The following is a 15,828-nucleotide window of genomic DNA, read 5'->3' as shown; positions in this document are numbered from 1 at the left end:
CGGATATCCAACCGTGCAAACTTTTTGATTTACATCCACCAAGATTAATTACATGCAAGAACTTGAAGTAAACGCCATAAATACTAATAAATTCAAATAATAAATCACTCTATTATCAACAATCTCGTAAAATGAGTAATCCGACGTCCCATCCATTATTTTATCCCATGAAAGTTCCTCGCTGCAGGAATCATTAAGCAGAATATTATAACAAATATCGTATAAATAATTCTTTCGTGCTTTTATTATCTCTGAAACGAATATTTTTTCATTGATAATATTAATAATATATTATATATTAAATTTATTTTTATATATTATATTATATATTATATTTATTATATATATTATTTTTATATATTTATTTTTTATATATTATTATATTTATTTTTATATTATATATTAAATTTATTTCTAAATTAAATAATTTTCTAAAAAATATTATTTTACAAATGAACTATACTATGCGAGCGATATAGATTATATAGTTATTACTAATTTGTATGAATAAGAGAAAAATTTATTCTTTCCAGAATGAGGTTTAATTAAGGGGACAAAAAATATCACAAGTATTTCGAAATAATCTCGTATCATCCATCGTTCAAAACTCATTTTTGGTTTGTAAGAGCTAATCGCAAAATTGAAAAACGCCCGCGGCTTCGCGTCGACGGGTTGATTTGATTAACAACTCGCACAGAAATAATTTCATGCCGCGTTACACACCTTCATTAACCCGGAATCTCGCCCCAGAATTTCACGAGATTTTACGCTACCGGATGCGCTCGTTGCGACGATATTTCTGACACGTCAGCCAGTGGACGTTCCTTTTCTGTGAACACGTCGAATTCCGCGGGGCAATCATCTCTCGAATCGCTCTCCGGAATATTTTCGTTATGAGTCTGCACAAAAACGCGCATAAATGCAGGCGATGTCAATTGTTATTTACACAAACCCCGATATAATTAAAAACCATAACGAATCGAATAAATCTTTTCCATTATATCAAGTCCAATAAATTTTGCAACCATATATTTTTTTCATCAGAATATTTATACATGACGGAAGAGAATAAGAATATTAAACATGCATCGCGGCTATATGTATTCAACAAAATGTAATTTTTTTACAGACTCTATCTGCAGATTGCATTTTATTCTGGTATATTTAGACGACTCGTTACGTTCTCCTGTGAAAAAAGCGACGCGCATGGCAAAAATCGTCGTAATTTAACATCGTAATTTAACAAAACATCGATGATTAACGAGACGATATTGATGATCGGAAAAGGCGATATCCGACACAGAGAGGCGTCCTTAAGAGCGACAGCGAATGGAAAGAATGACGCATCTCTCGCACGAAAAAACGATGGATCAAGAAGCATCATTTTGCGCGTCATCAAGTGCTGCCCGGAGACATCATCGGCGGGCCAATTAGACGCAAAAGTGCTCGACGAAGAGTAAGAGCGAGCCGGGAAGAGAAAAAGAGTGATAGAGAGAAAAAGAGGAACCTGCTGCAAGAAAGGCGAGGAAAATCGCCGGGCAAGAAGAAAGCAGAATGGCCGCCGGTAAGTAGAAGTGAAATGTGAGCGAATTAAGCACTCACAGCAATGCACAATGCACGATTATTGAGGGCACAAGGGTGGAAGAAAGGAGAGCAAAACGGTAACACGCCTTCACGTAATATTAATAACGGCGAGGGACGCGCCTAGAAATTAAACTTCTCTTTTGATGCTTCTCGCGTCAAAGAGCATTCGCGCGAGTAGAGCTTTGTGGCCGCGCGCGATCGATATCCGTAATCCACTACGCGCTCAGCTGTTCCGTTAGCTCTCACGCCGCATGGTCAAACGCCACTCTGCTTGATTCTCCTTAGATCTATATATATAGCCCCAATTAGTCCACGCACTGTAGCGCGCAAATTTTTAATTGCCCCGCCGGCGCGGCGCATCGAGTCGCAACTCCCGCGGTCTGACTTGACCCATGTGTTTTCACTTAAACGCACTCGCACTCCTAGACCGCGACGCTGTAGTCAGTAATATGCTTGCACTTCTTTTCTATGGAATGATACTATATTTCTTTAATATTAATATTAATATTAATTTTAATATTAATATTATTACCAAGGAGATAATATTGCACAATTTTTGCAGTATTTCAGAATAAGGAATGATATAATTAGATTCATTACGCTATAATTCGTTAATTGTTACATTCATTCTTATTCAATCATAGCGCAATTTAATAAATTTTCATTAAGTTTGTTCTTTCTGTTCTTCTGTAAAGTCCTGATTATTTTCGAATGAAGTTCGAAAGAAGTTTTCTAAGTATTTCACTATTTCTGTAATTTTTTTCTTTTTATATTATATTTAATCGAAATGTCGGGAAAGAGCTTTCACAAGTGTTAATCTTGTTACATGCACATACAATTCTGCTTACATATTATAATTCTGCTATATAATATATCTTACGCAAATATGCAATCCCTGACAGCGCATAATTCATTATCGTATATGGTTTTCCTCTTGAATTATCGGTATAATTGCCGACGAACGTTAGTATCCATCAGACACACATCATGCATGGCAGGATTCAGTAGGAGATATGTAATATGTCAACGATATCGCGATGAAGCGAACTAATACTGGCATTTGAACGATTTCGCGAATTAGCGAAAAAATTAAACAATTTCTAGATCAATCAATTATCCTTATCTACAATATATTGTTAAAATATTGTTTAAAATTGTATTTCTCACAAGTTTTTAAGAAAAAGTTATATAATAAAAATATTTCTCAGAATTTATTAAAACAAAATTTCTCTCATCTCTTCTATCGCTTGTGAAAAAAATTAAACTTTTTATCGCGATTCTCTCAATATTGCGTTTAAGTCGTTCTTCTAAAGAGCTCTTAAACATTGAATGTATTCATGAAAACGCAATAAGCTTATTCGGTTACGTGACCTCGCACCAATCCGCCTGCATTTTTGAATCTCTAGAGATGCAGTCGTCCTTTTCAGAAAGCGCGACGTAAAAATGGAAGGAAAGAGTCAATCTGCCAATTTCGGACGAACATCCCTCGATTTCGGAAATAGCTTGTGCCGTCTTTTTTCTTTTTTTTTTTTTAACGAACGTGTAGTTTTCTCGACGTAAGCAATAGTGTAATATTATCGTAAGCGATGCGCATGTTTCATATAAACATATATTATTATTAGACGTGTTAATTTTCGTTTCGTCTAAATGATTCAGATTACACAAAATTTGTTATCATATCTTTAGCCTCATATTAATTATATGACAGATATTTAAAAAATTATTAGAATTCTTTTATTCTTCTATAATTGTCTCTTCTAGATGCAATTACTTGATTGAGGTTTCTATAGCTAATTTATACGTCAAAAAATTGATTACAATGTCAACAATGAACATATTGACTTAACGAACACGCCTTGTTATATACTTCAGCATTAAATGGTATAATAAATTGAAAGCTAAATTTAAATTTAATTTGCGTTGGAATTAGTATCCAAGTTAAAATATTTATAATCATTTATTTTTTCATCAATCATTTCAGTATCATTTGCATTTCATAAATTTCTTCGGTCATAGTTGTGAAAATTAAATAATGCATTATAATAAAAGTTAAATCTAATTCCAATTTTCATTATAACGAAAATTTAATTTTAAGTAAGATTTTAATTTAAGAATAAAGGTATATTTATTATTTCCTCCTATGATAGACGAAACTGATTAAAAGATGGAACTCGAATTAAAGTTTAAACTTTTGCAAGCGCAGTAAAGAAGTTTTCAGAACAACGCAGCAGAATTAATCACAAAGTATCGTTCTTAAAAGTTAAAAGGTTGTCAGAGCGTTTAAATTTTCTTAACCCAGTAATAGCACGTGGAGTAAAAACATGAGAAAATTTTGTAATCGAATGCCATTTCCATCATAGGTCACTATAGAGAATTATCGTGGAGAAATGGAGGGGGAAGAGGCGGTCATGACTCGTTTCCTGCATCATGATATTTACTGCAGTATGACGCGAAATTATGTCACATGCTCTCTATAGAACAGCTTAAACACGTACTACTACCCAGACACGTAATATGCACGATATGCATCCATGAACGTGAGCAATCAACAAAATGGACCATTTGTAGTAAGCGATTAATGGCGATTTAAATGATGAGAACACAATATTTTTATTCACTCGCCCATTGTATATGTACATTAATGTGTTTGAAATAAAGTAGCATTTAACGATGGAAATAGCGCAATAAAAGATTTTTCGAAACACAAAAAAGAATAGTTTAACATTCTTTTTGTATCATTCGTTCTAAAAAACAACGAAAGAGATTCGCGGCAGATTCACGATAAAATTGGAGAAATATTCGAAAATTGGTGAAAATCTGATGCACAGAAAATGAAAATCCTATGTATGTTCGCTTATTTTATCACGGGAAGCATCCGCGAAAATTGTATCTTCCACGGTAAAAGCTCGAGAGTTTCGCATGGGATATGGACCGTGTCGCGATATATTTCGTTTCTCTCCGGGAATATATAATTTCGTTTCGATATAAACCGTGTATGTGTAGAGAAAGAGAGCAAAAAACTATTTCACAAATGGATCTATTTTTATCCGAAGACTCGAATGATGGTGTCTTTATAACCGGAAATTCGCCACATCTCAAGGATCTTCTGCGAAAGCACATATTGAGCGAAATCGTCGGTTATTGTTCGAGGATTTTAGTTCCTTGTCCGTAAGTGGGAGAGAGAGAATCGCGGACTAGATATAAAATAAATTGAAATCTATTTCTCACACTTTAAGAATCAAAACTTCAAAAAGTATCACACAATTGTTTCTTACAAAATAATTTTATATTGCGATGCGTTATTAGGATTTGTAAAAACCTTAATTTCTAGCGTTATACTCTAATACATATCATTATTCTTTAAAAAATATATTTTCTGAAATATTTGCCTAAAAAAAAATAATGATAAAATGTGCTTTGCTCGATCCATTTTCCTTACAACTATTTTCGAAATTACATACGGCACATGCATCATAATCATAATCTTAAAAGATTTTTATGATATTTCTAGCGAGATAATTCGCGCTTAAGGCTCCTGGGTGCTCACCGCGGCCATATTGGATTGTGACGTCAGAGGCGAGAAAGCACACGCTGAAAATTCTTAGATGCCATTTTTTAATGAAAAGATATTTCGATTAAACAGCACTTCAGATGGCTTTAGCACACTCTTAAAAACCCCCGAAAACTATTCTTTTCCCTTTATAATCAATCAACATCTGTAAAATGATCGAGATATCAGACTTTGACATGCGGAATGACTGCGCATGTGCAAAGACCAGACGGACTGGGCTTCATAATATTACATTTTACAGCTGTTGATTGATTATAAAGGGGAAAGGATAGTTTTCGGGGTTTTTTAAGAATGTGCTAAAGCCATCTGAAGTGCTGTTTCATCGAAATATTTTTTTATTTCGAAATGGCATCTAAGAAATTTTAGCGTGTGTTTTCTCGCCTCTGACGTCACGATTCCGACATGGTCGACAAGGTACCAGGAGCCTTAAGTACGTGCACTAATTTAAAACACTTATTTCCATTCGGTCTTTAAATAAATAGCTGCTAAATGCATCGTATGTCGACAGAGACGTGAAAAGAGGCAAATTAATCAAATTTTAGACATAGGCAAAATTTAATTAGAAATAGTACGTTGATTGTTCGGAAAATAATGAACAAATTTAATTTGTTTCAGTTGCTAAAATTGATCAGTCTTTTATCATTTATCATAAGATAAGCATTAAATTTGTAAACTAATATTATGTATTGATTAATGAACTCTTATACCTTATTGTCAACATTTCTCATTATTTTATTTGCGTTACTCATAAATTTTCTTATTTCAAATATTAATTTTATTTTCTACATTCATTTAAAATTGCTTTTTTTACTTTATTAATATATTTTTTAATTCATTATTAACAAAATAATTTCAATTCTAGCATTTTAATCAATATAGTATAATAAAGTATTATATACAATTATATATTTTTATTTTCAATATTTCAAAAAATTGTTTTATATTTCTAAATCACACATACGCAATATAATTTTTTTTTATTAGTTTCCTAAAAATAACAATCAATCATTATTTTCCGAACAATTGTAAGTATAACATAAACATATGAAAAATGAACTCACATTGTGTGAATTTCCTAACCTCTCTGCTTTATTATATATTCCACTGCTGTGCTCTGCTAATCCCATATAGTTTGATCGCACATACACTAATCACTGCATTGCTCTTTCCCTATCATTTTATTTTTCCAATTATTATTTATCACTTCGATACGACACACACGATACATTCCGAAACGAACGGACGATACGAAAAGAGAAGATCCACGACGCTCGATCGCGCTCGATCCCATTCGCGAGTAACGCGAACAAAATATCCGTTTAAAAAATATTATTTTTCTCACACCGATATCCGATTGCGGAAACGCGGAGTGCCCGAGGATACTACATTCGCGTTCAACCAAACACATGTATATCGCCATCAGCTGATTAATCACATTAAACGCATCGAAATACAGATTGCTCGCGACATCTCCCGAGCTGTCAACTGCATCGCGCCTTCTCGTTATGGCGGAGCGACCACTTGCGCGCCACCGACCGTTGCGCGGAATATCTCAGTAGCTCAGTATCTCAAGCAATGGCCGCCACCTCCCCCCAAATTCAAATCGCCGACACCGACAAATTTCCGATCCTCGGACACTTTCCTCGACACTCGGCCACTCCTCGATACGCTCGAGCACTCGCCAAGCTCTTCCTCGACCGAATAATGCCGAAATAGCGCGCGAGAGCCACTGTATATGTCGAAATACGCGACGAAAACGCTATCTCAAGCGAGTAACGTCCCTTCCCCCCCCCCCTCTTCCCCTCATCGCGCAAATTTCACGAATTCGCGATCCTTTCGACGCCTCCTCCGGGACTCCCGGGTCCCCGTCGACGCCCGGATACTCTTCGAGGCACTGAAGAAAACTCGCGAAGCTCGCGTGGAGAGAAATAGCGTGGAAATAGCGGCGAGAGCGGCGTAACGGAATATGACGACGAAGTCGGCAGGATCGAGCGATCTCGTCGTATATCTGAGGAAACTGGCCGATTGCGCGACCGTGCGAACAATTTGTCGCAAGATTATTCGATCCGCAACGATATTCGACACCCCCGGACTTGCACTCCCGGTTTATTCGCGTGCGAAATCGAGCCGCGACACGGAGCAACCACGACTCGCACTCTGCTCCGCCACTGCTGGACTCGCACTGACCGGTGGTTTAAGTAATCGTGACGTCACGCGGATTCGCTACTACCAACTTCACGCTACTACGCGCGGGACAAGTTTTACGCGCGTAAATAAATATATTTTTGCTGACGCTTAGAGATTTTTTTTAACGATGTTAAGCTTTATTGTTTCACTAAAAGAATATAAGTTACTGCGAATTTTAAGATGATCTTATTTATAAGGCACTCGATTCTTTGTTTCAAGAAGTGACGGTACGAAATACTACTACGCCACATTAGGCACTAGTTACTTCGAAGCGTTTAATCGACCAGGATCAAAGGAGGAAAAATCATTTGAATAATTGATCGATCAATCTTGCTGATGCTTTCGACATTTGAAATGTTAAAAATTGACCGCAATCCTAAAAATCTTTAGCGTAATTTTAGCGTGTGTTTTCTCGCCTTTGACGTCACGATTTCGACATGGTCGGAAAGGAGCCAGGAGCCTTAATGCGCAAGTTATAAAAAAATCTGCCGACGCAATTAAAACTAAAAGAGACGAAGAAAAGTTACAGCGCAACCGTGCGTAAGTACACGTGACGTTTATTCGGAATTGCCCCCGAAGTTATATAAAGGGAATAAAAGCGGCGTTTACGACTTTACGACAAAATTTGTGAATTAATCGCGAATGTAACGCTCCCAGAGAACTGTGAAACCGCGCTTCTCTCCGTCGTCTTCCACTTCCGCATCTTCTACTTTCCGTTGCTCACAGCGAAAACGGAAGTAGCGTAGCTTTGATCTTGAAATTGCTTTGCAGGAACGTAATTCAATCCCAATTTTATTAATATGAAGGAAAAGAGCCGCGTATAGAAAGTTAGTATTTTCAATTACTTACAATTAGATTTTCATTCGTGCCCAAGCTCTTAATATACCCCTCTCAAGATTTTATTACTTAATTATAATGCAAATATACAGAACTCGAAAAATATTTAATGACACAAAACCTCTCGACTTTATTTCGTTAAACATGAATAGATATCACATTGTTTGAATCGAGGCAAAAAAAATGAGGAAAAAAAAAATTAGGTATATAATTTTATAAAAAGCTATTTAACGTATCCGTTGAAGAGACAAAGAATAAGTTAAAGATTAAAACGAGTTTAATTTGGCTGTAGCATGTGTAATGGTGCTTAATTTATTGTCAAACTTTTATCGACTGTTTCGATGTTTCCGCACAAATTGCAAATTGGGTTACACTGTCGTTGGTGTACTCATACTAATAAAGCTACCATTCCGTTTTTCTATGTAGCGCGAAACGTAATTTAACGAGTTACATAAATGGACGCAGTTATGCAATATAGGGTGAGTGAACCAATCACCAATTTTTTCGATTTCGAGATTTTTAATGTATCAGGCACAATTTGCAATAAAAATCTCGAAATAAAAAAAAATTAATAGTTAGTTCTATATTGCATAACTGCGTCCAAATGGTCCATGCTATCGAGTAATGAAAATTTATTACACCGCGACATTTTCGCCTCGTGTCAGCGATTCGATATACAATGATTATTATTGTCATTGGTATTTTTTCTCTTTTCTTTTTCAAGTGAATACGTGCTGTTGTGGATTAAAAAAAAACTCCACAAAATCTCTGACTTGAGGAAAAATAGCTTGTTTATACTTCGGTAAATCGCGAGATCTATGGCTCGAGGGAATTCCGTCTGAAAAATGGCCATTTGGGTAACCCAATTTTGCGGGTCTTAGATAAGAGTATAATCTTAATGCTCCAGTTAGATTGCTTAGTCGTAAAAGTTTTTCAAGTGTTTAAGAATAAAATCCTTTTAGGTTTCGTAGCTTAGGATTATCCCAAATTATGATATCTAGATAACATTATGTAAGTAATAAGGCGTTTACAGTTAACGTCGAGTATACATTTCTAGATAAAATATTATATTTTGATTTAGGAGTTATGTAACAGTTTTTGACAGAAGTTAACCATAAACATCTTATTTATTACATATATGTTCATTCTCTATACTCACACACAATATATATTTCGTGACGTATCTTTCTTGTAGCACTTTACAATTTTTCGTAAATAGAATAAATCATGCTGACATTTCTTTATGATGCGAATTTATTCGCGCGCGAGTATATAGGGAAATTCTTGCGGCTTTCCGCAAAAGTGAACGAACTTACAGACCGTGAGAGGCAATGGGTGTGCGGATTATCGCTCCTGCATTAACCATTCTACTCGTCTCATTCCCCACGGAACATTAGATTCGTTTTGGAACGGCAAACTTGGATATAAGCCAAGATTACACGAAGGAAGAACCGAATATTAGCATGTTCTTGCATTTTGTAATATATATATATAAATCCGTATTGTACACGTTAATAATCATCATTATTCCATGAGATTCTATAGCGATTAGTGTGTGAATGTATATTTCTTTAATATGCACAATTATTTAATTTTATTAGATGACTTCTTTATATTAAATAATTGATCTAATTAACATCGATTTTGTATTTTTGAAAATAACAATTAAAGAATAAGAATAATTAAAGGATTACATGTTCAAACAAATGGTTATTTCAATTTAAATAGAAGAATATAGAATGTCGCAAAAAGAATAATAAAAAGATAGTTTTACTATTTTTGTTACTCTTTTGTCACTAACGAAATAGAATATTTTTTGTAAAGAATATTCTTTTTTTATTTTTCTTGTATAGAATATTCTTATAATATTCTATATAAGAAATTCTTTATAAGATAAATTTTAATAAAATGTTCTATAGTTAGATATTCCATAAAATGGTCTTATTAGCATTAAATTGTGTCTGTACAAGTCTTCATCGCTCCCCTAACTGCGCTCATGATGATTATAGATTTAATATAAAGCTAAAAGCTTACGTAATTCGATTTCACGCTCAGAACGATATGAATAAAGTATGCACACAATTTTGAGGTCCGTTATGCATATTTAATGCGATATTTCTAATATTAAAAAAAGCTATATTAACTTTGGCTAAAACAAGTAACAATACAAAATTCATAATTTGCATTTTAAAAATAATATTCATTTAGTGATTAAAATTAGTTTTGCTTTATGTGTTATATCGAAGCAATAAATGTATAACATTTAGTATCCATGTCAAATAAGAAAAAAATTATAAAAACATAGAAGAATATTATATAAAAATAAAAGTTAGAATTAAAAAAGTGTAGACGTTGAAAAAAATTGCATTTAATCTTACTTATATATTCTCGAAAAGATAAAGCTTTTTAAAAACTTATAATGATACATAAAATGTATCAATGTTCTCGTTGATGATTACGCATTCTTTTACATAAAGCGCAAAGAAAGAATAGTGTACTCGCAGAAAGCATTGTAAATGTTGAATCTATATGTAACTAGACGCTGAAAATACTGCATAATTTTACTCTATTCACTGAGAAGTGTAGGTGCTAAAATATTTCTTCCGCTTGGAGATGTGTTTGGAGGGAATATTCAATGTAATAAAAAGAGAGAAATGTCGCAGAGATATTCCTATTGTTTTCATTTAAATGTTTCAAGTTAATTTTTTTGCTTTTTTAGCAAATTTAAAATCAACCTTTTTTAATAAAAAAATTTTTTTTTAATTTTAATTTTTAAAGTTTAAAATAAAATATTACACAAAAAAGCATGAACAATAAAAGAGTTTGTTTAGTTTTAATTAAATTTAAATTTAATAGTTTTAATTAATTTCATACACTCGAGAATTCATACACTTTAAGAGTTAATCATTATTTATAAATAGTAGCCAAAGCCATAAATTTTCATTAAAGTCGACTTCAAAATCGTCACAGAACTTATAACTGAAAAAGCATTCATAGTTTTGGGGGATAAACTGCAAGATAAAAGAGATGAAAAATTATTCACAAAACAAAGCATAGACTGTACGACAGTTTTTAATCGCGTTGCCATTTGTATCTCGATGAGAAAGAAAACACATCGCGTCACGGTCACGATACCACAGAAAAATTTAACTAGGTTTATCGCGATGTGCAATGCGATGTGCAATGCAATAATAAACTGCCCGTATATTTTTCCTGCAACGCCTGCACGGCCAATGGGATCACGCAAACGACATCGGTTTACGGCGGGCGAAAAGTTATGGCGATAATTATCGGACTTTGTGCATTCGCGACCAGACGAACCGATGGATAACGAACACTTCGCACGTTCCATTTGCCTCGTCAACACGTGGAAACCACGGATGACGAGTAATCGTCGTGCGGAGAGTCTCGTCCCCGAGACTCGGTCGTGAGTTCTCCGCAAATATTTGATGCCGTAACACGAGGCGTCCAAGCGGCGCGAAATTGCGGATTTGCGCTCGCCGCGAAGTCGATCTTGCATTAATCGTGAGAACAATTTTTTGTCAAGTGTGTCTTTTATTGCGAGAATTTTGGGGGTTTTCAAAAAATTAGTATGACTAAACGATAAAGAGATTCTTCTCACATTTATCATTTTAAATTGCCGACTTTGCGACTTTCAACGAATACGTCTTTAATACTCGCGAGATTTCCGCAGATCCGTCAAAATAATAAAAGATTGCTCATGAAAAGAATAATTTTAAAAATATTTTTAAAAATGCTAAAAAATTAAGATTTAAAAAATATTTAAAAATATTTAAAAAACCATAGTTCAAAAGACGTCAGATCAGATCAAAGTTTTTGTTAATATTTGATATGCAGATAAGATTGTTTAAAACAGCTGTGCATATATGAGTTAAGCAAAAAATATATTCGATATTTGATAAAGAAAGATCTGCATACAAGTTTGCACGCGCTGAGAATTTGATATAAAAAATCGCCAATAATTATCCTATCATTATTAAAAATAATATATATTATATTCAATAATATTCTGATTTACAGAAAATATTTCAATTTTCTTTTTTCTCTCGTACAAAGTATAACATTTTATAAATTATAATTTTTATTAAATTAAAATATATGAAAGATTTATTATCTGAGGAAAAGAGAGAGAGAGGGAGAAGAAGAAATATAAAGTTAATGCGCCGTTTCTAAATATTCGAGCTTTGTAAAGGATAAGAAAACACTGGAAGGAAGTGTCACATCGAGCTTGAAAGCAGGAGGTAATAACGCGTGCATTGTCGTCACTGTTTGCACAAGGAACGCGAAGAGAATGTGAAGAAAACCAGAGCGCTTTCCACACGCTGCATACCTTTCGCAAAATGGTAGTTAGGTTCCTGCTAACGGCTATCCTTTAAATTTTAAATAAAACCTCCGGCTTGTGTGCTCGAGGACTCAGCGTTCAGGTAGACAATGAATTCCCATCGCCGCGGGTTAACCTCGCCGGCAAGTCAGTCTCGAGGCAGCGAATGTATTCCCACGGAATTACCCCGTTTCAAGTCGCGGAATAATATTTTGAGATCTGCTGGGATAAAATATTCGTTTCTCAAAGTCGGAATAAATTTTACAAGCGAGAAGGACCAATGAGAAATCTATGAGGGAAGAGGGAATGGGGATTACAATGACAGGGGTGAAGGATAGCTAGGAGTGGTGAGAAAGAACTTTCAGGTTTATGTTTCGACAGGATGTTCACGAAGACACGGAACATTGAGAAGAGTAAAAAGTAAAAAATCAACTGGATTTTAATGTCAACTTTCGAGCCGATCTATATTTTCCAAATGTAATTAAAGTATTTTTCTAAACATTTAATCGCGCGGGAGAACATAAATTGTGTGAATTTTTTGTAGGTATTTGCACGTCTTATATTGAGTAATGCGTGACAGCTAATTTGAGACTCTACTTTGATTTGAGTAAATAAATATATATCTTTAATAATAATCTCTTATTCATTACATGGATAAGAAATAAGTAAAATAAAATTAGTAAAATAAATATTTATGTAGATGTATATCTGCGATGTATATCTTTAACAGATATATATTCAAGACATTTTTTAGACTTTCAAAAAATATAAAGATATTTTAGCACGATACGTTTTCTCTTATTAATTTCGTGTGGAATTTTGTGCAGCAAACAACTGTCAAATAAGCAACCCATTCGACCCGAATCCGAATGAATATCCGTGCATGAAAGCAACTTGTACAAAGGCAAAGATATATTGAACATCTTCCATCTATAGCTATTGCGATAGCTATTGCGATAGCTATTGCAATAGCTATATATGTAGGTTGAAGCCACGGCGATGGTTTATGCGACGGCAACCATCGGGAAGCCGCAAAGTCGATGGGAATTTTTGTGTCGAGCTTTTATGGATTCTTCGCAAGCCACATAGTCGCGACCTCGGAAAATAGGTTCTTAAACAAAGGCCGAAGAGTGCTATTCCATACCTTCGAAATTCCATTTTCTCACCGTAATATTGGGAAAATGTAAAGAAAAGTGATATCGATGCTGATAACAATCAGTCATTCTTTTATGCCGCACAAGAATGTTTTATTTTTCTTTTTTTAATTTATTTTATTTGTTCATCTGTCAAAAATTTAATTCAACCACAATTTTTGCTAATTTCAGAAACAACGCAAAGCATAAGATGTCATTTGTAAAATGTGAGCAAATAGAATGAATCTCGCAATACTGTGATTAGATTGCAGTAATTACTGCGCTGGTCAGAATAGTTTATGTAATGATTCAGATTAGATTCTATAATGAAGTGATTAATGTGCATCGTAATTTTACGATAGCATATTTAATTAATTGACTAATGAATTTCAAATTAATATTTTTTTATTATAAAATTAATTCTCTCTCTCTCTCTCTCTCTCTCTCTCTCTCTCTCTCTCTCTCTCTCGTATATATAATTGATAAATTAGCGTATTATACAATAGTGACTAAAAATTAAAAATATTTTGAATTGTCCTATACGGGATATAATTGTCCTAAAAAATAGATAGATATTTATAATAATTTTACATGTTAAAAAAATTAATTTGTGATGTATTTATGCCATGTTTAGAAAAATTTTTAATTAAAATATTTTTATAAAAAAAAAATTGAAATGTTCCATTAATTTTATAATAAAAAAAGCAAAATCTTTCAGCAATAGAAATATCGAATTCTCTGTGTGACAATGCACTTTGAAAGAGTGAGTAGTGCGAATCCTTTATATGTTGCCAAGATTATAACTCCCAAACGATATAGCAACTCGATAAAGCCCATAGATTTTATCTGCCAAGGGTCAAACCGGATCTTGGCGGTTCACTGAAGGGTTGATTCTAATTTGTGAGTTGGAGGTTTTGGGGCTAATAAGCTCACAGGCAACAGTAGTCGGCTACAGTAGTCCGAGTCAGTGATAAAGCGGACTCGGCTTCCGTCTTAAAGTTAACAGGCGGTGATCGATTGGCTCGCATCACTGCTTGACAAGAGGCGAATAAAAGTGTCAGTTATGAACATAAATGATGAACAACACTGCTTTTATAAGTCTCTTGTTTTGCAAATAGTGTTGAGCAATCAAGTACTCAATATAATATATAAAGAAATTTCTGATCTCTGTTATATTAAGTAAATAAAAAAAAAAAACTTTTTTGAGATGTCAGAAACAAGAACGAGAAAAATTACTTTTAATACATTTTCACATAAATTTATCATCTCTCTCCTCGTAAAAAATGTTGCTAAAATTACAGCTATCTTTTATCGGGCTTCTAGATTTCACGCATTTAGGATGTTCGCATAAGATGAACGAGCGATGGAGGAAATTCGATGAATCATATCGCGCAACTTCTTCACAATGCCGTGCTGGCAAAATTGACTTTTGATACGATCGATCGACGATTCTGACGAATTTAAGACGCGAAATTCAACAGCGAATTTTTATTATATTTATTTTCGTTACGACGTTGCTTCTATCAAATTTTATCTACATTAAAATTATATAATAGAATAACAATCACGAACTTAACTTTGCAATTTTTTTAAATGCAGGTATCAAAAACTTTCTTTTGCATAGTATTATTTTAATTTTCGTTTTATTTCTTCGCATAAAGTTATGAAGTTATAGTTTGTTATTTTTTATCGCGTTTATGTATTTATAATTCATATATTCATAAAACACAGAAATAATATAAATCTGTTTTTTCTATACCTCTTTCAAAAAGTAAGAAAGTAAACAAACCCTAATACATTAATAGTTTAATAAGTAAGCGATTTATCACTCACGAATTGCGATTTAACCTAGTGCACGAAGTCTTATGCGCGACAGGCGAATTAGAAGCGCGATGGCAGTTTACAAATTAATCATTCCCGAAAGCATTCATGAATAATCATGCCGCGCGCTTAAAGACGAGTGATCTTGAATACGTCACGGACCACTTTCAGCCGCCGAGATGATGGCGAACATATTACGAGATCTAATTACCGCAGCGGCGAGGAGAGAGAGAGATACGTAGGTAATTAACATCTTTGATGATGTTCGGCATTACCGGTGCACGCTCGATCAGACATCCGTGCGTACATGCGCGAGGAGACCCTTTCTCCCCCGATCGAAATTTAATTAGTCA

The 15,828-nt window shown here is 34.0% G+C and overlaps 2 protein-coding genes across 6 annotated transcripts in view; one reads left to right on the top strand and one right to left on the bottom strand.

The window, feature by feature from the left end:
* LOC145935339 (midasin) overlaps nt 1-15,828 on the bottom strand; it is a 94,995-nt gene that overhangs the window by 54,257 nt on the left and 24,910 nt on the right. The gene's annotated exons all lie outside the window — the stretch shown is intronic.
* Nucleotides 1-15,828, top strand: part of LOC145935342 (uncharacterized) — a 47,521-nt gene that overhangs the window by 18,007 nt on the left and 13,686 nt on the right. For 2 of the 5 annotated variants that reach the window (XM_083036567.1, XM_083036568.1), the window contains one exon: nt 1,130-1,564. The exons of 1 other annotated variant lie outside the window; for it this stretch is intronic. In XM_083036567.1, the coding sequence (XP_082892693.1) occupies nt 1,555-1,564 (10 nt within the window). In that variant the 5' untranslated portion in view covers nt 1,130-1,554. Of the gene's footprint in view, nt 1-551; nt 1,565-15,828 lie in introns of those variants that run through there. 2 more of the 5 variants (XM_083036569.1, XM_083036570.1) reach the window with 2 other exon arrangements.

This window comes from Prenolepis imparis, unplaced genomic scaffold (assembly GCF_030444845.1).
Source record: "Prenolepis imparis isolate NDT839.2.m4 unplaced genomic scaffold, iyPreImpa1.0 SCAF_4, whole genome shotgun sequence".
NCBI lineage: Eukaryota > Metazoa > Arthropoda > Insecta > Hymenoptera > Formicidae > Prenolepis > Prenolepis imparis.
This window is presented reverse-complemented; position numbering and strand designations above follow the sequence as displayed.